General features: G+C 43.2%; 1 protein-coding gene across 1 annotated transcript in view; it reads right to left on the bottom strand.

Annotated features, from left to right (window-relative positions):
- Positions 1 to 16,346, bottom strand: part of LOC149470697 (uromodulin-like) — a 132,566-nt gene extending 116,220 nt beyond the window's left edge. Inside the window, exons 1-3 of the mRNA XM_089661614.1 lie at positions 16,236 to 16,346; positions 8,888 to 8,917; positions 6,255 to 6,398 (exon numbers count right to left, since the gene is read on the bottom strand). Coding sequence (XP_089517740.1) covers positions 6,255 to 6,398; positions 8,888 to 8,917; positions 16,236 to 16,293 — 232 coding nt within the window. The 5' untranslated portion in view covers positions 16,294 to 16,346. The remainder of the gene's footprint in view (positions 1 to 6,254; positions 6,399 to 8,887; positions 8,918 to 16,235) is intronic.
- Between the last annotated feature and the right edge of the window lie 6,801 nt (positions 16,347 to 23,147).

Here is a 23,147-nt window from a genome sequence, read left to right as displayed (position 1 = left end):
GTTGTACTCGTGACTGCTGTACTCTGTATGCCGTGCTTTATGTTGTACTCATGACTGCTGTACTCTGTATGCCGTGCTTTATGTTGTACTGGTGACTGCTGTACTCTGTATGCTGTGCTTTATGTTGTACTCGTGACTGCTGTACTCTGTATGCTGTGCTTTATGTTGTACTCGTGACTGCAGTACATGTTTTTTGTTACATAATCCTGATCACTGCACCTTATAAGCTGTGCTATACATTACATATTCCTGACATCTGACATCTGTCAGCTGTGCTCTATAATACATACTCCCGACCACTGCTCTCTGTAAGCTGTGCTATACATTACTTACACCTGGCTAAAGTGTCTATTGTCTTAACAGTCAATGCTTGCTTAGTACTCCAGCTATTTCATAGGGTAACCCCACTTTTATGGAAAAAAAATTAGCAAATTTAAAAAATAATATAGCGCATACAATTGAGACTCAAATCATATTGTAACAGAATTTTATAAAAAAAATTACCTTTCTTTTGTAGGACTGTAATTTTCTGTAAAATGCAATAAGGCTACCTGGAGGTATTCAGTGCACAAATGGTGTACAGAACATCCCTGAAAATGTAATTTCCTGCTTGTGTGATTGGCTTACTGATATTCCCAGAAGTCTGAACTAAGATACAGGTCAGATTTTAAGCATCACAGGCACACAAACGTGTCATTTTTGGTGAGATACTCCCAAAGGGAAATCACTTCTAAAGGGATGCAGCCACCCTGCCACTTTCCTCATGAAAACCCTGTAGGTGAAGCAGCTCATACATATTCACACTGCATATGGACACAGACAAACAAACAGCCAGATCTTTACAATAATAAAAGGTAGAAATCTGCAACAAAGATTGTTAAAATTCCCCCAGTGTACAGAGTTCACCCAGAGGGGAGGGATTTTTTTCTGAACAAAAGTGGAGTTACTCCTAAAGTACTTCTTAACCTCCCTGGCGGTCTGATTATTTCAGATTTTTGATGCTGAAAGCGGTACATTATTTTGCATGGAAATTTGGCGTTTTATATTGTCGGTCTGTAATTTGTATGAATAACTCACTGAAATCTGTCCGAACAAGAGTCTAGTAAACATCCCGGGGAGGATAAAATTTGAAACGCAAAATCATAAATTATAATTTAATAAATAATCATAAAAAATAATATATTAATAAATTTAATTCAATAATATAATCAAACCAAAAACACTGAAATGTGAAATAGAGCGCCAAGTTCTCACATCGCTGAGCTCAGTCGCAGAATCGTTTTCAGTGTCTGATGAGGAATTTCCTCCACCAATCATTATCACTCAATTCTGCAAGTGGTTCTGATTTACTATCGCTGTTCTCTAGCCGGTCTAAAACCGCGTCTGACCTAAAGGAACGCTTTTTGGACGCCATGGACGTTTCTCAGTTTCCTGGCAGAAAGAACAGTAAAAATGCAGGCAGGGCGCCGGACAAAGCACTCGGGACAAAATGTATGTGAAATGGTTTGATACAGGAATGTTATACTATGTGATTTTAGTGAATTTAGTGAATGTCACTTTTTGTTATTTTCAAATTTCCCGCCGTTCCCTCCCCCGTACGTCCCGACGTCGCAGGGAGCGGAACCCGGAAGACAGATGCCGGCATCAGCCGGAGGAGATGGCTGGGGACACTGCAGGGGGGACATCGCAGGAGCGCAGGACAAGGTAAGTGCAGAAGAGATCCCGGAGCAACGCTGCAGTGTATTCCCGAGTGTAGCTCGGGGGGGGTTGTCCCCAGTAATAGAGAAAAATCTTTCTACAGTTCTTGAATTCTAATATTGTGCACGGCTAATGTGTAAGGTAAAGTCTACAGGCATGGAAAAAACAGTTTTTAAATGGATAGAAAACTGGCTAAAAGGCCGAATTCAGAGAGTAGTGGTTAATGATTCATACTCTTAATGGTCTAGTTATGGTGTTAGGGGTGTACCCCAAGGTTCAGTGTTATTAGTGGGGTACCCCAAGGTTCAGTGTTAGTAGTGGGGTACCCCAAGGTTCAATGTTAGTAGTGGGGTACCCCAAGGTTCAATGTTAGTAGTGGGGTACCCCAAGGCTCAGTGTTAGTAGTGGGGTACCCCAAGGCTCAGTGTTATTAGTGGGGTACCCCAAGGCTTAGTGTTATTAGTGGGGTACCCCAAGGTTCAGTGTTGTTAGTGGGGTACCCCAAGGTTCAGTGTTATTAGTGGGGTACCCCAAGGTTCAGTGTTATTAGTTGTGTACCCCAAGGTTCAGTGTTATTAGTGGGGTACCCCAAGGTTCAGTGTTATTAGTTGTGGACCCCAAGGTTCAGTGTTATTACTGGGGTACCCCAAGGTTCAGTGTTATTAGTGGGGTACCCCAAGGTTCAGTGTTATTAGTGGTGTACCCCAGGGTTCAGTGTTATTAGTGGGGTACCCCAAGGTTCAGTGTTATTAGTGGGGTACCCCAAGGCTCAGTGTTATTAGTGGTGTACCCCAAGGTTCAGTGTTATTAGTGGGGGACCCCAAGGTTCCGTGTTATTAGTGGTGTACCCCAAGGTTCAGTGTTATTAGTGGTGTACCCCAAGGTTCAGTGTTATTAGTGGGGTACCCCAAGGTTCAGTGTTATTAGTGGGGTACCCCAAGGTTCAGTGTTATTAGTAGGGTACCCCAAGGCTCAGTGTTGTTAGTGGTGTACCCCAAGGTTCAGTGTTATTAGTAGGGTACCCCAAGGCTCAGTGTTGTTAGTGGTGTACCCCAAGGTTCAGTGTTATTAGTGGGGTACCCCAAGGCTCAGTGTTATTAGTGGGGTTCCCCAAGGCTCAGTGTTATTAGTGGGGTTCCCCAAGGCTCAGTGTTATCAGTGGTGTTCCCCAAGGCTCAGTGTTATTAGTGGGGTACCCCAAGGTTCAGTGTTATCAGTGGGGTACCCCAAGGCTCAGTGTTATCAGTGGTGTTCCCCAAGGTTCAGTGTTGGGACTCTTACTTTTTAATATACTTATAATTGATATAGGGTCGGGGATTAAAAGTACCATTTCCATGTTTGTAGATGACACCAAGCTACAGTGGACATCCTTACAGGATGTCTCCAACTTACACTCCAACCTCCATACACAATATAATTTGGAAACTATGTGGCAAATGAGGTTTAAAGCAAACGCAATCATTTCTTGTACTAAAAGAGGTATAGACTCCAGAAAGATATAAGGGGGGATATGATCTCCATGTATAATACATAAGGGGGGGATATGATCTCCATGTATAATACATAAGGGGGGGATATGATCTCCATGTATAATACATAAGGGGGGGATATGATCTCCATGTATAATACATAAGGGGGGATATGATCTCCATGTATAATACATAAGGGGGGGATATGATCTCCATGTATAATACATAAGGGGGGGATATGATCTCCATGTATAATACATAAGGGGGGGATATGATCTCCATGTATAATACATAAGGGGGGGATATGATCTCCATGTATAATACATAAGGGGGGGATATGATCTCCATGTATAATACATAAGGGGGGGATATGATCTCCATGTATAATACATAAGGGGGGGATATGATCTCCATGTATAATACATAAGGGGGGGATATGATCTCCATGTATAATACATAAGGGGGGATATGATCTCCATGTATAATACACAAGGGGGGATATGATCTCCATGTATAATACATAAGGGGGGGGGATATGATCTCCATGTATAATACATAAGGGGGGGGGATATGATCTCCATGTATAATACATAAGGAGGGATATGACCTCCATGTATAATACATAAGGGGGGAATGATCTCCATGTATAATACATAAGGGGGGAATGATCTCCATGTATAATACATAAGGGGGGAATGATCTCCATGTATAATACATAAGGGGGGGATATGATCTCCATGTATAATACATAAGGGGGGATATGATCTCCATGTATAATACATAAGGGGGGATATGATCTCCATGTATAATACATAAGGGGGGATATGATCTCCATGTATAATACATAAGGGGGGATATGATCTCCATGTATAATACATAAGGGGGGATATGATCTCCATGTATAATACATAAGGGGGGATATGATCTCCATGTATAATACATAAGGGGGGATATGATCTCCATGTATAATACATAAGGGGGGGATATGATCTCCATGTATAATACATAAGGGGGGATATGATCTCCATGTATAATACATAAGGGGGGGATATGATCTCCATGTATAATACATAAGGGGGGTATGATCTCCATGTATAATACATAAGGGGGGGGGGGGTATGATCTCCATGTATAATACATAAGGGGGGATATGATCTCCATGTATAATACATAAGGGGGGATATGATCTCCATGTATAATACATAAGGGGGGATATGATCTCCATGTATAATACATAAGGGGGGATATGATCTCCATGTATAATACATAAGGGGGGATATGATCTCCATGTATAATACATAAGGGGGGTATGATCTCCATGTATAATACATAAGGGGGGTATGATCTCCATGTATAATACATAAGGGGGGGTATGATCTCCACGTATAATACATAAGGGGGGGTATGATCTCCACGTATAATACATAAGGGGGGGATATTATCTCCATGTATAATACATAAGGGGGGATATTATCTCCATGTATAATACATAAGGGGGGATATGATCACCATGTATAATACATAAGGGGGGATATGATCTCCATGTATAATACATAAGGGGGGATATGATCTCCATGTATAATATATAAGGGGGGATATGATCTCCATGTATAATACATCAGTGGTTCATATAGTGAACTCGGTGTAGTCATTCCCCCTGAGGTCATCACAGAGGACAAGGGGGCGCTCTTTACGTTTGGAGTAAAAGAAATGTAATCTGCAAATATGGAAATGTTTCTTCACAGTGAGAGCTGTGAGAATGTGGAATAGACTCCCTCCAGAGTTGGGTGTGGCCAGCTCAGTGGATTGCTGTAGGAAAGTCCTGGATTCTTTCTTGGATACACAGAATATAACTGGATATAACATTTATAGGGAAAGGTGATCCAGGGAATATCCGATTGACTCTTGGGGGATCAGGAAGGATTTTTTTTCCCTGCAGGAGCAGATTGGATTATGTTTAACTGAGTTTCTTTTGCCTTCCTCTGTATCAGCTGTGGGTGTAGGATTATAGTTTGTTTTTTTATTTTTCCTTTTATGGTTGAACTAGATGAACTTTTGTCTTTTTCCATCCAGACTAACTATGTAGCTATGCACTATGCGTATTTGCATTGCACTGAGCAGACATTGGTGTGGTCTGCCACAAGGCTCTGTTTTGTAACACCCTCTACAAAACTCAATAAAAAGAATGTATTAAAGACAAAAAAATTGCCTATACACTTTAGTGCTAGCCTTATGTCTATACTCTGGTTGCAGATCAGTGTAATGGAAGAGTTTCATTATTTTTAAAATTACCCTTGGACCTATGGTTTTTAGGGCCCCAGAAATGCCCTGAAAAAGTTACATTTATGGGTCACCGTACCTCCATATATCTTTGGGAAGTGGTGTCATTTCATAAATCTCTCCAGCAGGGGCGGACTGACAACTCATGGTGTCCCCGGGCAATAGGGGATCATGGGGCCATGAAAAAGGTACCAGGAGCATCCAATGGGGCCCCCTACTGACCCCGGGCCCTCAGGCAGTGCCCGAGTTTATAAAATGGTCAGTCTGTCCCCTGCCTTCCAGCACATCAGAGAGAAGTAGCAGGCAAAGAAAAACATAGGTATTCGAATAATCATTGCATATAGTGAAAACCCCCATACACATGGGTCAAATATCAGCCAAAATCTGCCAGTACAGTAGATACCTGCTGACGTTTGGCTAATGTGTACAGGTCCTTGTCCGACAGACGCAGATCTCATGGGCATGCTGAAAATTGAGCAGATGATCGACATTCAATTAGCGCTCTCAGCCAATGGCTGCGAGCGCTGACCAGTGTGTTCTGGGGGGCGGGCAGTTCCCCTGTCAGAACAACATCTCTGCGGGGAGATTGCATCAGTGCAAGGACAGAGTGTAAAGAAATGCTTGTTGGTTCGTGGTGGAAATGGAAGAACTGAATGTTGGTTTAGGATGAATACTTTGTGAAATGTATCTCAGTGGTCAGCTTACATATACTGCTAGAGGGATACCAATGAAATAATTTTTCAAAAATGAAACATTGCAAATAAATTTAAATGTTCAAACAGCTAACGTACTGATTTTTGTATTTACCTGCATAGTCCAGGATTAGTGAAGTATATTGCCGTGTGACGCAGGGGAATCTGGCTGATAACAAATTCAGAGCTTCTTGCACAAAGACTGAATAAGGCCAATAGGTCAGTAATACATCCATTAATACGGTAAGGGAGGTCCCCTCTGTGACACAAATCCATCAGTTAAAACAATATTCTATTGATATTATTTAATATACATTTTGGATCACTGGTAACATTGTAACAAAATCTCTTTGTCTATGTTGGTGCTTAATTTGGTGGAGCTTTAATGGAGAAGTACAGCCAAAGTTCTTTTGGTTGTACTTCTCCTGTAGATCACAGGAGTGAAGTTCGCTCTGCACTCCAGTGACCTGTTTTCAGCGGACAGCACTCAGCTAGTCCAGGCTGGGGAAAGATCCCGACTTTAAAGTCAAGATCCACCCCAAAGTCTTGAGCAGCACCTAGCACATCCTCTCAGTCATCTGCTGAGAGCCAGAGCCAGTTGCTCCCTTCCCCTTCACAGCCCAGCACTCCAGTGAGCACTGGGGGTAGAGCAGAGAGTGGTGACTGACAGTCAATGCTCTCTGCTCACAGCAGCTGTGAGAACTCAGCAATCAGCAGACATGTGATCTCTGAATTCTCACACTCACACACACCAGCGGGGGACAGATGCAGCATCCACCTAGGTTAGTATGATTTGGAAATTAAAAAAAAAAAAAAAGTCCCATACTTCTCCTTTAAGATGGGTAAAGATGGGGGGGGGGTGACATATTCCTTTTTTTCTGTCTAGACAGTTCAGCAGTGGAGAAGTTGATAAGATTTGACAATTTGTGTGTAAAATGGCTTTTCTGGTGGCTGAGCGAAGTCTGGAATCTGTAAATTCAAATATCCCCGTGTTTAAGTCTTAGAGGCAAAGGATTGGAAAAATAGGGTACTGGGGGGGTTGGGCGCGGCCCTGGGGGACATGTGCCAATGCAATTTTTTTCTGGCCCAGTAGTTGTGGGTGTGGGGGCGGGGGGCTTATTGGAATCTGGAAGCCACCATTAAGATAGGGGGACCTCAGTTATTGCCCCCCCCCCATATGTGGGACATACCGTAGTACCCCAACTCTTTTAAATATACTGAACATAGTAAATAAAGACACACAAACATTTGGAAAATCAATTATTTAAAAAACAGTGTTGTAATTCTATTGTCAAGCATGTCATCCAACAATGCAGATCCTTGCCAATCACAATGACTACACCTCCTCCCCTGTCCATCAAAAGAAAAAACCCATTCATCCAGCCGACTCATCTGCACCCATCTCCTCCCTGTGACTGGACAGTGTAGGAGAAGCATCACACAAATAGGCCCGCCTCTATGTCACTCTTCGCTCTTTTCCTATCTGCATGCTCCACACACTACAGCACACCCGACTGGCTCCTTGTCCCTCTCCTAAACTGAGCTCTGCTTTACAAGGGACTTAAGGTGGCCGATCCCAAGTCAAATTCAGGTACTTATACCGCTTGCTTTAAAAAAACTACAGTAACGATTACAGGACTGCATTTATGTGTGGCTTTTATGTAATTATAGTACTTCTCCATGATTGGATGGTTAAAATGAACACAGAATTGCCTTACTTGCTAAGCTAAATGATCCTTCACTTTTCAAATCTCTATTCCTTTAGTCCAGTGGTCTCCAAACTGCGGCACGGTTGCAGATGGTCGCCAGATGCGGCCCTTTACTTGCTTTTATCCCGCCCTTGGGGCACTATTTCATCCACTGATACCAACAATGGGGCATAATTCCCCTCCACTGACACCAATGAAGGGGAACAATTCCTCCCAATGACAACAATGGTGTGGCCCAATTTCTCCCAGTGACACTAACAATAGGGCCCAGTGACACCAATGATGAGGCACAATACCTTCCAATGACACCAAAAATGGGACATTGATTTTTCCAACTGACGTCAGGACCTTTTCTACTCCCAATGGCCACAGTCCAGCCCTCCTAAAGTCCGATGGACAGTAAACTGGCCCTCTGTTTGGAGAGTTTGGAGACCCCTGCTTTAGTAAATCGACCCTAGCAATAGGCTTTCATGATATCTCGTTTATTTTTAAGACTTACCCCCCGATCCCGACTTTGAAATTGCGCAACTTCACTATAATTTGCACGATTTCAAAGTCGGAATGTCATTGCGATTTGAGGTGCGATTTTCAAGACGTCTGACACAAATGTCTATGCAAATCGCACCAAAATTTGTGCATGAGCTACTTTAGAAATCTGTGTGGCTTTGGCCAAGATGGAACCGAACTGATATGACCACTCTAATTGCGGACAATAGGGTGCTACTTGCAATGCGATTTGCAATCCACATGGCATGCAAATCACATGCCAAGTCACACCCAGTGTGACCTGGGACTGAAGGTTTTTTAGTTTCTGTACCAGACAGTGTATAAGTCAATTGGTTTTATTCAGACAGATCAAATCAGTATGAAGAATGTTTTGTTGTGCAACCAAAAAGTCCAAATCTAAAAAAAAAAAAAAAAAAAAATTTTCTTGCTTACTTCAGCCAAAAATAATTTACATGTTTTAAAACAAAATGATTAACATTTTTGCTTGTCTGACTGAGTTCTTGTATCAGAGATTCCTCACTTGGTGACTTACCTCTCTGTTTACATTTGTAGCCATCAGTGCCTAAAGAAATGACAAAATTATTATGTGAGATTCCTGCAAAGTATTCATCTCTACAAAAACAAATGAATGCAGAAAGGGTAACAACTTCAATTTCTCTCAACTACCCCCTTACGCTTCATAATAAGTATAGATATTATATCAAATAAAATTAAAATAAATAAATACATTTAAAAAATTAGATATATACACTCACTGGCCACATTATTAGGGCCACCTGTTCAATTGCTTGGTAACACAAATTGCTAATCAGCCAATCACATGGCAGCAACTCAATGCATTTAGGCATCTAGACGTGGTGAAGACGACTTGCTGAAGTTCAAACCGAGCATCAGAATGGGGAAGAAAGAGGATTTAAGTGACTTTGAACGTGGCATGGTGGTTGGTGCCAGACGGGCTGGTCTGAGTATTTCAAAACCGACTGATCTACTGGGATTTTCACACACAACCATCTCTAGGGTTTTCAGAGAATGGTCTGAAAAAAAGAGAAAATATCTATTGAGCGGCAGTTGTGTGAAGGAAAATGCCTTGTTGATGTCAGAAGTCAGAGGAGAATGGACAGACTGGTTGCTGCGACATTTGGATGGTAGGGTCAGAATTTGGCATAAACAACATGAAAGCATGGATTCATCCTGCCTTGTATCAATGGTCCAGGCTGGTGGTGTCATGGTGTGGTGGAGATTTTCTTGGCACTAGCAAGGTTGACTTAAAGTGGATGGGGAGTGTATGTATATATAGTATATATATATATATATATATATATATATATATATATATATATAGATATATACTGTATACACTATATTTCCAAATGTATTGGACCAGCCCTCCAAATCATGTGATTCAGGTGTTCCAATCCCCTCCAAATCATGTGATTCAGGTGTTCCAATCCCCTCCAATCATGTGATTCAGGTGTTCCAATCCCCTCCATGGCCACAGGTGTATACAATCCAGCCCCTAGGCATGCAGATGTCAGGGCAGGAACGCTGGAATGGGCAGGCAGGCCTATGGTACGGTCATGCTGCGACTGACGACAGCCACTACCCACAGACCAGAGCCCCTCAGGGCGTGGAGTCTAAGCCCCAGGCTACCCTTCACCAGGGCCCCTGATGGTGGGGATGGACTTGACGCAGCCTGAGACCAGGTCGCGGCCCCCGAGTGACCCCAGCTGCGATAACGACTGCTGCCAATGGCGTACAGCTGGTGGGAGCTAGATGGGAACACGAGTAGAGTAGTCAGACAAGCCGGGTCAATAACAACGGAGCAGACAGTACTAGACGGTAGGCAAAGAATAATCAGGTCACGGGCCGGGTTCAGCAACGGAAGGTCAGGTAAAGGGTTAACGCAGAGAGTAGTCTTGTCCAAGCCGAGTCAGTTACCAGGAGAGCAATGGGAACAACACAAGCGCTTGCAACAGGGCAACATACAGGACACAAGTGCAGAGCACACTTGCAGACAGCAGGTTTAAATGTGCTCAACCACACCCTTCTGAGGAGGAGCCGCAGAAGCCTGAAGGCATAAAGGTTCCCACCATGCTTTGCAGAAAACCAAGATGGATGCCAGCTCATGGAGATGCACAAGCTTTGAAGAAAGGTAGGACCTTGACAGCAGACTGCTTCTACAAACATTGGTGAAAGAATGGGTCGCTCTCAGGAGCTCAGTGACTCCAAGCGTGGTCCCGTGATAGGTGGCCACCTGGGCAATAAGTCCATCCGTGACATTTCCTGGCTACTAAATATTCCACGCTCAACTGTTAGTGGGATTATAACAAAGTGGAAGCAACTGGGAACAACAGCCACTCAGCCACCAAGTGGTAGGCCACGTCACATGACAGAGCGGGGTCAGTGCATGCTGAAGCGCACAGTGCAACTGTCTGCAGAGTCAATAGCTAAAGACCTCCAAACTTGGTGTGGCCTTCAGATGAGCCCAACAACAGTGCGTAGAGAGCTTCATGGAATGGGTTTCCATGGCCGAGCAGCTGCATCCAAGCCTTCCATCACCAAGTGCAATGCAAAGCGTCGGATGACGTGATGTAAAGCACGCCGCCACTGGACTCTAGAGTAGTGGAGACGTATTCTCTGGAGTGACAAATCACACTTCTCTGTCTGGCAATCTGATGGACGTGTCTGGGTTTGTTGGTTACCAGGAGAACGGTACTTGCCTGACTGCATTTTTCCAAATGTAAAATTTGGTGGAGGGGGAATTAAGCTGTGGGGTTGTTTTTCAGGGGTTGTTGGGCTTGGTCCCCTAGTTCCAGTGAAGGGAACTCTTAAGGCGTCAGCATACCAAGACATTTTGGACAATTTAATGCTACCAACTTTGTGGGAAGAGTTTGGGGATGGCCCCTTCCTGTTCCAACATGACTGCCCACCAGTGCACAAAGCAAGGTCCATAAAGACATGGAGGAGCCAGTTTGGGGTGGAGGAACTTGACTGGCCTGCACAGAGTCCTGACCTCAACCCCATAGAACACCTTTGGGATGAATTAGAGCGGAGACTGCGAGCCAGGCCTCCTCCCCCGACATCAGTGCCTGACCTGACAAATGTGCTTCTGGAAGACTGGTCCAACCTTCCCATAGACACCCTCCTAAACCTTGTGGACGGCCTTCCCAGAAGAGTTGGAGCTGTTATAGCTGCACGGGGCGGGGCCAACTCAATATTGAACCCTATGGACTAAGACTGGGGGGCCATTAAAGGTCATGTGCGTGGAAAGGGCGGGGCCAACTCAATATTGAACCCTACAGACTAAGACTGGGGGGCCATTACAGGTCATGTGTGTGGAGAGGGCGGGGCCAACTCAATATTGAACCCTATGGACTAAGACTGGGGGGCATTAAAGGTCATGTGCGTGGAAAGGGTGGGGCCAACTCAATATTGAACCTTACGGACTAAGACTGGGGAGCCATTAAAGGTCATGTGTGTGGAAAGGGCGGGGCCAACTCAATATTGAACCTTACGGACTAAGACTGGGGAGCCATTAAAGGTCATGTGTGTGGAAAGGGCGGGGCCAACTCAATATTGAACCTTACGGACTAAGACTGGGGAGCCATTAAAGGTCATGTGTGTGGAAAGGGCGGGGCCAACTCAATATTGAACCTTACGGACTAAGGCTGGGAGGCCATTAAAGGCAGGTTTCCCAATACTTTTGGCAATATAGTGAGTATATATATATATATATATATATATATATATATATATATATATATATATACTGTATATATATTGTTTATAAAATCTTTTTCTTTCTATTGGAAAAATAAATCAATTTACACAATATTTTGGACCTATGAAAAGGAAATGGATCAATTACTAATCCACTGAGGTGTAGGCTGGGTCAATTCTGCCCTGATACTTTTGATGTCCAGTAAGTAGGGATAGACCAGACATATGTGGGTTCAGTTCTTGGGACATCAGTGAATTTATCAGAAATATAGAATCTGAAACCAAACCCTATGAAGTCAATGGGATCTGTATCTGTAAAGTGAAGTATCCCCATTTTTGAGGCTAATAAGCAAAGGGTGTAAAAAAGGGCATGAGGAATTAGACATGGCCCTTTTTTTTACAATTTTGCAAGGAGCAGTAAATTTAATATTGCTTACAATTTAAAAATTTAAAATGCAAAATCCCTTTTAAAATTTTGCATTTGAACTTCCTTAAACTTGCCTATGAAGCAGCACATCTCTACTGGCACAAAGCTCTAGAGCAAAATTGCCATTTAGAAATAAAAAAGTGACATTAATATTGTCCTGAATGCTATATTGATTTTATAGAATAAGAGCATGAGGATCCCTCCCAATATACATACCAGACCCTAATCAGGGATCTTTCTGCCACATTTGCTTTAAAAAGAAAGTGCTGGGTTCCCCCCAAATCCATAACAGACCCTTTGGATATGGTATGGGTTTTAGGGTAATAGTCCCGACTAAAAACATTGCTAGACCCAGTGGACCTATTATGAATTTAAAGGGGATCTCCATGCAAAAAAAAAAAAAAAATGATGTAGGGGTCCCCCCAAAATCTACATTAGACCCTAAACTGAGCATACAAACTAGTAGGCCCCTATGTTGATGAGGACAAGGGCCTCTTTCCCACAACCCTGGCCCGGTTGATACGAATTCATGAATTGTCATCGCATTATCCAACTGGGTTAAATAAGGATTACGATTTATATTTATATTTTAAGAGTTTGTGGTACATTTTAGTAATACGGGATTCTTTTAGCATGTGAAGAATTGTCCTAGCTAAATTAGTGTGCAAATGAGATTTCATTACACCTCGCTACTGTTTTATTGTTGTAGGATAGGTATAATGCATGCACAGGGGCGGACTGACAACTCATGGGGCCCCCGGGCAATAGGGGATCATGGGGCCCCTGTGTCCTTGCCCAAACTCAAATCACACCCAAAAAAGCCTATTAAAGGTACCAGGGACATCTCATGTGGCCCCCTACTAACCCTGGGCCCTCGGGCAGTGCCCGAGTTCCCCAATGGTCAGTCTGCCCCTGTGCATGCGTAATATACTTTCAATAGCTGTAGGTAGGGTAGAATCATTGGTATTATCTGTATATCAAGGGGAAGATTTTATCTGCTAAGTTGGAAAGGATGGTGGAAGCGATAGTTTAGGGTATATAGATGTATGCCTTACACAAAAGACACATTGGTGTATATAGATTGGACATACACGGTATACTGGATGTGTGGTGTGTCCATATCCTTTTCTAATAATATGATAGAAGACCTGGGTATAGTGAAGACTCTGAAGGCTTCTGATTTTTGTATTATGTCACCTATACTCTCTTGGACTTGTCATCTGTTGCTGAGATCCAATAATCGCTATGCTCTGCGATTGACTAAAATGTGTTTTATAAAAGGGAACTGAAGTTGCTTTTTACACACCCCTGTGCACTTCTATTCCCATAATAAATAATAATTAATAACTTATTATTTGTCATTAACATTCATCACACCGCCGTATAGCAGATATACTGCTACACGGTGGCACCTGTGCGCAAAATCACGTATATATATGTGATTTTGCATTTCAGAGTAAGGGACACACATGGGTCCCGGCCAGTAATTACCCGCCAGCCGGCAATCACTGACAGGGAGGAAGACTGTTTTGTTTACAAACAGTCCTCCTCCCTGTCAGTTGGGGCACACTGCACAGTACAGCCATCCCAGACAGTGTGAGTACAGTGAAGCACACATCCCCCGGCCCCTAGTAAAACACTCCCCATTAACCCCTTCTTTCCCAGTGCCAATAATACAGTGTCAGTGCTTTTTTTTAGCACTGATCACTGTATTGGTGTCACTGGGGATGGCAGTGACAACAAGTCAGTCCCCCCCCCATGTCAGAATGCCCACCGCAGTCTTGCTAAAAGTCGCTGATCACCGCCATTACTAGCCGAAAAAAAAAAATCCCGGTATCTATACTACCATTTGTAAATGCTATAACTTACACGTAAACCGATTAATTTACACGTATTGGGATTTTTTTTTAGCAAAGACATGGAGCAGAATACATTCTGGCCGAAATTTATGATGAAATTTGATTTTTAATTTTTTTTTTACTGGATATGTTTAATAGCAAAAAGTCCAAAAAAATTTTTTATCTCAAAATTGTCAGTCTTTTTTTGCTTATAGGGAAAAAATTAAATATGCACAGGTGATCAAAAGAAAGCTCTATTCATGGGGAAAAAAGGGGTGTTAATTTCATTAGGGTGCAGTGTTGCATGACCACGCAATTGTCAGTCAACTTAACACAGTGCCGTAATGCAAAAAATGGCCTGGCCAGGAAGGAGGGGAATCCTCTCGAGGACAAGGGGGTAATATTTACAATTGTGTAACATGTTTGCTTTCCTGAAGAGTTTGTTACTTTGTATCAATTGGTACCAAATGTTTGTGTTTAATCTTCAAAGGGAACTGAGATAATGAATGTAATTGTTATTATGTATTTGTAATTGTTTACTTAATTTTCTCCTCTGGTGGGGGTTTGATTTCTTCTTCCTGTGTGTGCTTTCCATGTCTGATCACTTGAACTTGAGAAATGGTCATTCTTTCTTCATTGTGACATGTGTTTGAATAAAGACAAACCAAGAAAATCCATGTTCCCTCCATCCTGGTTTTGTATATACATCACTTACCTTGGGGTACCCCACTAATAACACTCAATCTTGGGGTGCACCACTAATAACACTGAGCCTTGGGGTACCCCACTAATAACACTGAGCCATGGCGTACCCCACTAATAACACTGAACCTTGGCGTACCCCACTAATAACACTGAACATTGGGGTACCCCACTAATAGCACTGAGTCTTGGGGTACCACACTAATAACTCTGAACCTTGGGGTACACCACTAATAACACTGAATCTTAGGGTACACCTCATTAATAACACTGAACCTTAGGGTACACCAATAAAAACACTGAGCTTTGGGGTACACCACTAATGCCTCTGAACCTTGGGGTACACCAATAAAAACATGAGCTTTGGGGTACCCCACTAATAACACTGAACCTTGGGGTACACCACTAATAACACTGAACCTTGGGGTACACCACTAATAACACTGAACCTTGGGGTACACCACTAATAACACTGAGCCTTGGGGTCCCCCACTAATAACACTGAGCCTTGGGGTCCCCCACTAATAACACTGAACCTTGGGGTCCCCCACTAATAACACTGAACCCTGGGGTACACTAATAATAACACTGAACCTTGGGGTCCCCCACTAATAACACTGAAACTTGGGGTACACCACTAATAACACTGAGCCTTGGGGTCCCCCACTAATAACACTGAACCTTGGGGTCCCCCACTAATAACACTGAACCTTGGGGTCCCCCACTAATAACACTGAGCTTTTTATTTTAGTGTTGCCTAGGGCAGTACTGTACATGAGCTAAATACACCACTGATCCCCATTAAAGACTTGAGTTCACAAAGCTGAAGAAGGTATTTAGCAGATTTTTCTTGTTTTTGTCCCCAGTCACCAACGGTCAGCTGTCATGTAATATCTGATCATTTTACACTTAGTTAAAGAATATATGGTGGTTTGCTGGTGATTTAATACACATTATATTATCAAGTTTTCTGGGAAACTGAAAATTATATATAAAGGGGAATAGTGAGCACCTTACACACAATCTAAGTGAAGGATCTACATCTCCCTTGTTGGGTCTGTAGATGTTTTATTGAGGAATGGATCTAGGTCCTCCATATGGTGTCTGCTCTCCCCCATCAATCACTATGCCATAGATCACCCCTAACCCTCCCATCCAGGCTTGACCACATGAGGTGACCCAAATCTACTCACCAACTATCCAATGGGAAGCACACAACAGGACCAGGAGGAGAGACATCCAGCTTTTCATCGTGGATTCTCCTTTCTGTATCGACCCTTCATGTACACAAACTGCTCCCAACAACGATTTGCTAACAAATGTGACATCAGCTTTGTTGCTGCCTTTTTATAAAGTTTAATTACAAATGGGGAAAAACGTAAAAGGCCTCTGGGCACCTGATGGATTATACTTAAGAGATTTACCAAAGCATTCCTTACGAAATAGCTGAACACGCCTTGATTCTTTGGGGTAAATAAGTTAAATATTTCCAGTAAATGACTATATTGTACTACCTGCAGGTAATGAATAGGCAAATTTACTACCCAGAAAAATTGAAAAACGAACTAAACTGTCTCAACGAGTTATGCTACAAAATTGGCTTTAATTGCATACATTTGCAAATAAATGTCAAAGCCACACAGACATGCCAAAGCACCTTTACAAAGCATGTTTAATAATTGAAAGTTATCTGAATCCCCAACTTTGAGACATCTATAAACTCATATCAGCTGTGTGTTGAGTATAAGCAGCATGGTGCGGTGACTGAAGACGCACAGAGTCCCGGGTTACAGAAAACGATGTATTGCAGAACTTGTAAAACAGTACAACAGCCAGGCAGGGGAGTACACCCAACCGGGGAACCCACAATAGTTGGAGCAGAGTCAGAGGTGTGTAGGCCCAAGCTGTAGACAGCGACTTTCAAGGAGTGCGGAATGCTGCCTGGCTGGTCCAAACCAAAGGAGAGCTTTCTGTGTTGCAGACTGTCTTGCAGGCTCAACTGGAGGCAGACCCTCCCATCCGGAACCACTATTCTATTTTTTCATTTCCCATACACGTATTAAAATCAGCATTTGTTTGCTAAAATTACTTTAACGCCTTGCCTGCCAGGCACTTTCACCCCCTTCCTGTCCAGGACAATTTTCAGCTTTCATCACTGTTGCACTTTGAATGACAATTGCGCGGTCATGCAACACTATACCCTTATGGCTTTCTTATCATTTTTTGAGACAGATAGAGCTTTTTTTGGTGGTTTTTAATCACCTTGGTGTTTTTAATTTTTTGCTAAACAAACTAAAAAAGACTGAAAAGTTTAAAAAAAGTTTCTCTCTTAGTTTCTTAGTTTATTTGTAAATAATTAACTTTTCTCCTTCACTGATGTACGCTAATGAGGCTGCAGTGATGGGCACTGATAGGCTGCACTGATAGGCACTGATAGTCGCTACTGATGGGCACTGATGAGGAGGCACTGGTAGGTGGCACTGATGTGCATTGACAGGCATCACTGATGGGCAGTGAAAGGCAGCACTCATATATGGCACTGATAGGTGGCACTGACTGGCACTGATAGGCAACACTGACTGGAACTGTTAGGCTGCCCTGAATGGCACTGATAGGCAGCACTGAAGGGCACTGATAGGCAGCACTGATTGGCAGCACTGACTGGCACTGATAGATGGCACTGACAGACACTGATAGTTGGCACTGATAGGCAGCTCAGATGGGCACTAATATGTGGCATTGATGTGCACTGGTAGGGACTGATATGTGGCATTGATGTGCACTGGTAGGCACTGATATGTGGCATTGATGTGGCACTGATGGGCACTGGCAGCTATCCTTGATGGGCACTGGCAGCTGCCATTGATGGGCACTGACAGGTGGCACTGATGGGGCTACACTGATCATCAGTGCCCTGATGATCGGTGTATATGTCCCCTCTGAGGAATGCCGCTTACTGGCTCTTCTCTCCTCACGTGATCTGCTGTGTCCTGGGGGCACACATGTGCAGTTAGAGTGGGAGAACGTCATATGACATCCTCCCAGAACAAGAGAACTGCCGCCCATTTGTCATTTCCTTATATGGCAGACGGGAGGAGGTTAAACCACCAAAAAAAATTGCACAGCTATTAACAAATGCATATTTTTTAGGAAAAAATATGCTAAAATGAATTTTAGTGCACATAGATACAATATAATACCCAACATTTTAGTAAAACACACTATATTGCCAAAAGTATTGGGCCAGCCCTCTAAATCATGTGATTCAGTTGTTCCAATCCCCTCCAAGTCATGTGATTCAGGTGTTCCAATCCCCTCCAAATCATGTGATTCAGGTGTTCCAATCCCCTCCATGGACACAGGTGTATACAATCAAGCCCCTAGGCATGCAGGCGGCTTCTACAAACATTGGTGAAAGAATGGGTCGCTCTCAGGAGCTCAGTGACTCCAAGCGTGGTCCCGTGATAGGTGGCCATCTGGGCAATAAGTCCATCCGTGACATTTCCTGGTTACTAAATATTCCACGCTCAACTGTTAGTGGGATTATAACAAAGTGGAAGCCACTGGGAACAACAGCCACTCAGCCACCAAGTGGTAGGCCACGTCACATGACAGAGCGGGGTCAGCGCATGCTGAAGCGCACAGTGCGCAGAAGTCACCAACTGTCTGCAGAGTCAATAGCTAAAGACCTCCAGACTTGGTGTGGCCTTCAGATGAGCACAACAGTGTGTAGAGAGCTTCATGGAATGGGTTTCCATGGCCGAGCAGCTGCATCCAAGCCTTACATCACCAATTGCAGTGGAAAGCATCGGATGCCGTGGTGTAAAGCATGCCACCACTGGACTCTAGAACAGTGGAAACATGTACTCTGGAGTGATGAATTACGCTTTCCTGACTAGAAATCTGATGGATGTGTCTGGATTTGGTGGTTGCCAGGAGAAAAGTACTTGCATGACTGCATTGTGCCAAGTATAAAGTTTGGTCGAGGGGGTGGTTATGGTGTGGGGTTGTTTTTCAGGGGTTGGGATTGGCCCCTTAGTTCCAGTGAAGGGAACTCTTAAGATGTCAGCATACCAAGACATTTTGCACAATTTCATGCTCCCGACTTTGTGGGAAGAGTTTGGGGATGGCCCCTTCCTGTTCCAACATGACTGCCCACCAGTGCACAAAGCAAGGTCCATAAAGATGGAGGAGCCAGTTTGGGGTGGAGGAACTTGACTGGCCTGCACAGAGTCCTGACCTCAACCCCATAGAACACCTTTGGGATGAATTAGAGTGGAGACTGCGAGCCAGGCCTCCTCCCCCGACATCAGTGCCTGACCTGACAAATGTGCTTCTGGAAGAATGGTCCAACCTTCCCATAGACACCCTCCTAAACCTTGTGGACGGCCTTCCCAGAAGAGTTGAAGCTGTTATAGCTGCAAAGGGCGAGGCCAAATCAATATTGCACCCTACGGACTAAGACTGGGGGGCTATTAAAGGTCATGTGTGTGGAAAGGGCGGGGCCAACTCAATTTTGAACCCTACAGACTAAGACTGGGAGGCCATTAAAGGTCATGTGTGTGGAAAGGGCGGGGCCAACTCGATATTGAACCCTACGGACTAAGACTGGGGGGCCATTAAAGGTCATGTGTGTGGAAAGGCCGAGCCAACTCAATATTGAACCTTACGGGAGGCAATTAAAGTTCATGTACATGTAAAGGCAGGTGGCCCAATACTTTTGGCAATATAGTGTATAAAGGATGGGGCGGTGTATTTTAAATAAATTCCAAATTATCCAAGCCTTAAAAATGTGTGAGTAAACATTTTGTCAATGGGCCATTTTTATAGTTATAAAACATGATCTCTCTAACACACACATTAGTTGCTAATATTCAGGGTGAATATTTTTGGCTCAGTTAACCATTTTCCCTTTAGCTTACCCTCTCCCCCTCATCCAAGCCATTTCTGCACTTCCTCCATGAATTCCTTACACCTCCAGTTTTATAAAGTAATGTATACTTACATACAAGGGTTTTCTGTATGCTCATGTGATCAATAGAATTCTTTTGCTCTTCCAGCAATCACTAGTGAATACTTATGAAGTGTGAGAGCCAACCTATTTATCACTCCATTGTGAACCCAGACTGTGTGAGGACATACCCCCAGGGGTCCTGCTATTGACAGCCTGGGCTCACAATAATTGAGTTCAAGGATGCCCAGAAAGCCCTGGAGGGCAATGTTTGGGGGAGGAGGATGTGAGAGAGGGAAGCTATGGAGCATGGACTTTTTCAGCACCATGGAGAGCTCATGTTTGCAACTTGCTGGCCTGATAGCTATTTTGACAGCTGACTGCCATCTATAATATAAATAGAACTACCACATATACTATAAATAGACTGCTGACACAATTAAGGTGAATGCGACTGGGTCATGACAGGTGAATGCCAAAGAATGTCACTTGGGTGAATAGCCCTACAGGATTCATTGTATACATTATGCCGCAAATACAGTACTTTGGAAATAGACCCCCTGAGATACTGTATCTTTGTGTCAAACTATTTTCATAAAAGTTTTAAAAATAACTTTTTATACAATTTATTCTACTGTTTGTATAAAAGTATTTATAAACGTGTATGCTTTTATAGCTAATGTTCCTATGAAGCGGTTGTTTGTGAATTTGTTGAAATAGGTGATAGAAATAGTTTGCAGGCAAAAGGAGATCTGAGTAATTGTGGGCAGTTGGTCACTCTGACACCCTGGCAGAAAGATCTCTCAATGAAAATCCATCTTTATCTCCAACCACCCCCTTATCTATTATTGGGTTATATAAGGCTCAAGTGTCACCTGACCTTTATTGGTTTCTCTATATCTTTATGTGAAATCAGGAAAACGTTTCACAATTAACCCAGCAATTCAATATCGTATGTTTGATGAAACAATTGCTGCCGAAGTTTGGGATTCATCTGAATGCTTGATCAGCCAATATTTGGTCTGTATTTAGGCTCATGCCTACTTTAAATCAAATATGAATGTGTAGTTTTAGGACAAATGAAAACAACCAAAATCACTGAAAATTAAAAAAAAACCTTATCTGGCAGATAAAGGATACATCTCCCCCCCCCCCCCCACCACAGTGCTGGTTTGGTTTTAGTTTCCTTCACATTCATATAGTCTCATATCCTCAATAAAGACAAAAACAAATTGTCAGAAGGGAGGTGTAAACTGCCGTAATGCTAATGTATGCATGTAACTGGCAAATCTGGGATATATCTAACATTTGTAGTGTCCATCCACAAAGGATTTGGGACACAGTTGGGACAGGTTGTCAGCGGCTCCTTACGTCAGTTTATTTTTTACTTGTTTTACCTGGATGACTAGCTATTTGCTGTGATAAACTTTTATTTAAAGGGTAAGTTCACCTTTTGTAACATGTTACAAGTAACACCCATATTCAGAGTGTAACATGTTACGATTGGACCAGCCCCTGCTGCCCCCAATCCCCATTGTGACATCTAGCAGGGATCTTCTCCCTGCTAGCTGTCACAATTTTTTAAAAAACGTGGCCGTGTGGTGCTCCGCCCACTCTGCTGTGTCATTCATTCACAGTATTCTGTGAATGGGAAAACTACACGTCCCAGCAGCCTTTGTGGCTGTCGGTTTGTAGTTTTTAATGAACTACCATGGCACTCCACAGCCTTCCTGTCAGAATTATCTGCTTGCTCTTATGGGATGTACAAGCAAAACAGATAAAATGACAGGTCAGAGGGAGGCCTGCATGGCACCAGCCATGTGATGATTGCTGGTGCAATGCTTTAGAACACGGGTGTCAAACTGACGGCCCTCCAGCTGTTGACAAACTACAAGTCCCATGAGGCATTACACGATTGACAGTTACAAGCATGACTCCCAAAGGCAGAGGCATGATGGGACTTGTAGTTTTGCAACAGCTGGAGGGCTGCCAGTTTGACACCCCTGCTTTAGAGGCTCCACAAACAAAAAATATTAAATGCTATTTTTTTTTCTTTTTCAAACATTTTATTAATTTTCAGAGCCAAGAGAACAAACATAAGGCATCTCAAATACAAGTACATGAACAAAACAAAGAAAAACACAAAAAGTTAAAAAAAAAGGAGGAAAGAGGGAAGAAATGGGAGGGCAGATTGCCTACCACAGAAAGGGATTACAGTGCGATAAACATTTAACTAGGTACCCTTAGAAGCAACAGAAGTTTTGTATAGCGAAGGAAGATGAGACACGGTCAAGCTCTGGGAGGAGAGAAATATTTCCTAGAACTGCATGAGGATTCCGCGTAAAGCCAAGGGGAAATAATTAAGGTAGGAGAAAGAGAGGAGGGGAGGAGAATAGAAAGAAACAAAAGGAAGAAGAGGGGGAGGTGTGTGACTTCTGGGGGAGAGAGGAGGTTCTCCTCACCAAACCAATGTATTATTTAAATGGAAATGGTAGTCTCTTCACAAGGAGGGACTAGATAGCACTAAGGGAGAAGTAGCGTATCATCAAAGTTTGGCAGAAGGAACTGATCCACCCATGGGGTCCATATCAACAGAGACTTGGGGACCGAATCTAGGACGGTTGCTTCCACTTTGACATGGATCATGGCTTGGGTAACTTTATGCTTAACTGCAAGAATACTCAAAGATGGGGGCTTCCATACTTTGGCCATGATCTGATTGGCTGCTGTGGTAATTTGTAGAAGTTTAAATTGGGTTTTAGAAATAGAGGTTGTGGGGTGAAGATTTGAATGCAAATTTTTTTACCTGGCAGGTAAAAAATAACTTTGTTAAAAGGTGACAACTCATGGGGACCCCAGGCAATAGGGATCATGGGGCCCCTGTGTCCTTTCCCAAACTCAAAAAAAGCCTATGAAAAAGGTACCAGGGGCATCCCATTGGGCCCCCACTGACCCCGAGCCCTCGGGCAGTGCCCGAGTTTCCAAATGGTCAGTCTGCCCCTGAAGGTGAACTACTACACTATCCTTGGCTTTCTATCGGCTCCTTGGTGAGTTCTATCTGTTCCAGTTGTACTTGGCTGATGCCAAAGAGGAAGTGATTCCAGAGTGGAAGTGCATACAACTGGGGAGGATCTGTGCCTAAGTAAATTCTGTG

The sequence above is a fragment of the Staurois parvus genome, unplaced genomic scaffold (assembly GCF_062004578.1).
Source record: "Staurois parvus isolate SC_StPar_1 unplaced genomic scaffold, SC_StPar_1.0 ptg000034l, whole genome shotgun sequence".
Taxonomy (NCBI): domain Eukaryota; kingdom Metazoa; phylum Chordata; class Amphibia; order Anura; family Ranidae; genus Staurois; species Staurois parvus.
This window is presented reverse-complemented; position numbering and strand designations above follow the sequence as displayed.